Raw genomic sequence first — 1,694 nt, 5'->3', positions numbered from 1 at the left:
GTCACAGAATAGCCAAGTAACAGGGTGTGTGGGTTGGGGGCTTACAGGTGATGCTGAAAGAGGTCAGGTGATCGTCATTGAGAGGGAATTCTGCAATGGAGAGAGCAGTGCTTGGTGATGGTGTGATAAGACATTAGGTGTGAGAAAATTCTCAGACCGTGAACTCCCACCATGCTGAGCTCTGCCAAACTGGGACATAGCACCCCTGATTAACAAGGAGATACCTGTTCCCCCTCTTGTCACACAGGTTTAAAGTCAATGGCCCCAGGCAATCACATTCTGCAGATGTATTTGCCCACTTTCTCACGAAGCTCTTTGGTTTTGACTCCATAAATTATAGGGTTGATCATGGGGGGGACGAGGGAATAGAGGTTGGCCAAGATGATGAGAACATGGGGAGGGATGCCCTGACCAAACCGGTGTGTCAGAATGGAGAAGAGGTAGGGAGTATAAGATGTCAGCATCACACAGATGTGGGCTGTGCAAGTGCTGAGGGCTTTCTGGTGGGATTTCTTAGAGGAGATTCTGAGGACAGCCCTCACGATCAGACTGTAGGACAGGGCAATGAGCGTCAGGTCTAACCCAATGACTAGGAACCCCATTACCAAGCCGTACATATTGTTGACTGTGATGTCGCCACACGATATCTTCGCCACAGCTATGTGGTCACAGTACGTATGGGGGATAATGCGGTTGTTACAGAATGGATGCCTGCTCAGGAGCAGGGGCAGAGGCAGGATAAAGAGAACAGCTCTCATCAAACCCACTAGCCCTAGCTTAGCTATTCGTGCATTGGTGAGGATGGTGGTGTATCTCAGAGGTTTACATATGGCAACATAGCGATCAAGGGCCATTGTGACGAGGACGCCTGAATGTGCCGTAGAACCCGCATGAAGGAAGAACATCTGGGTGAGGCAGCCACCCACAGTAATGCCTTTCAAATTGAACCAAAATATACATAGTGCCTTTGGCATGACAGAGTTAGACATGGTGATGTCTGTGAGTGCCAGCATGCAGAGCAGCAGGAACATCGGCTTGTGCAGGGTCTCCTCTTTGCTTACAACAAACAGAACTGTGAAATTTCCCAACAGGCTGACAATGTAGAACATATTGAAAGGGATGGAGATCCAGACATGGGCAGCTTCTAGGCCAGGGATGCCCATTAGGATGAATGTTGAAGAGTCAGAGTGGGTGAGGTTGAAAGCTGCCATGAGGTTGTCAATGCAGCGATCTGGCTTAGAAATTCTCAAGGTGCCTGTGAAAGGAGAGAAGCACAGCGAGGGGGGTTACACGGTTTATAACAAATAGTACGATAAATATTTTATACTTATCACCAATCTAGAAAGCGGGGTGAGCAGTGAGGTGTCAACATTTACAGATGGCACCCGATTATTCAGGTCATAGCCAAGTCCAGAGAAGTACTCAGAGGCAGATAACCAAGTCAGGTGAATGGGCACCATAATTGCAGATGAATTTCTATGTCAATAAATGCAATGTGTCTGCCCATTGGAGGGAAAAACTTGAACTACTCAAATACCTTACTAGGTTCTAATTTAAGTCTATTAACTCAGGACGGGGACTGGACATCATTACACATAGCTTTGTGAAATCCTGCCCAAAGTGCAAGCATGGCCAGATATTAGGAAAAACCTTCAAATCTAGGAGAAGTGGGATGGGAAATAATACACAAAATA

The 1,694-nt window shown here is 47.0% G+C and overlaps 1 protein-coding gene across 1 annotated transcript; it reads right to left on the bottom strand.

Annotated features, from left to right (window-relative positions):
- Positions 1-272: 272 nt before the first annotated feature.
- LOC135895129 (olfactory receptor 52N4-like) lies at positions 273-1,247 on the bottom strand. The gene has a single exon (XM_065423200.1). It carries the CDS (start codon positions 1,209-1,211, stop codon positions 273-275), a length of 939 nt encoding a protein of 312 aa, XP_065279272.1. The 5' UTR covers positions 1,212-1,247.
- Positions 1,248-1,694: the final 447 nt, after the last annotated feature.

The sequence above is a fragment of the Emys orbicularis genome, chromosome 1 (genome assembly GCF_028017835.1).
Source record: "Emys orbicularis isolate rEmyOrb1 chromosome 1, rEmyOrb1.hap1, whole genome shotgun sequence".
Lineage (NCBI taxonomy): Eukaryota > Metazoa > Chordata > Testudines > Emydidae > Emys > Emys orbicularis.
Note: the sequence above shows the minus strand (reverse complement) of the source record. Positions and strands in the feature narration are given on the sequence as shown.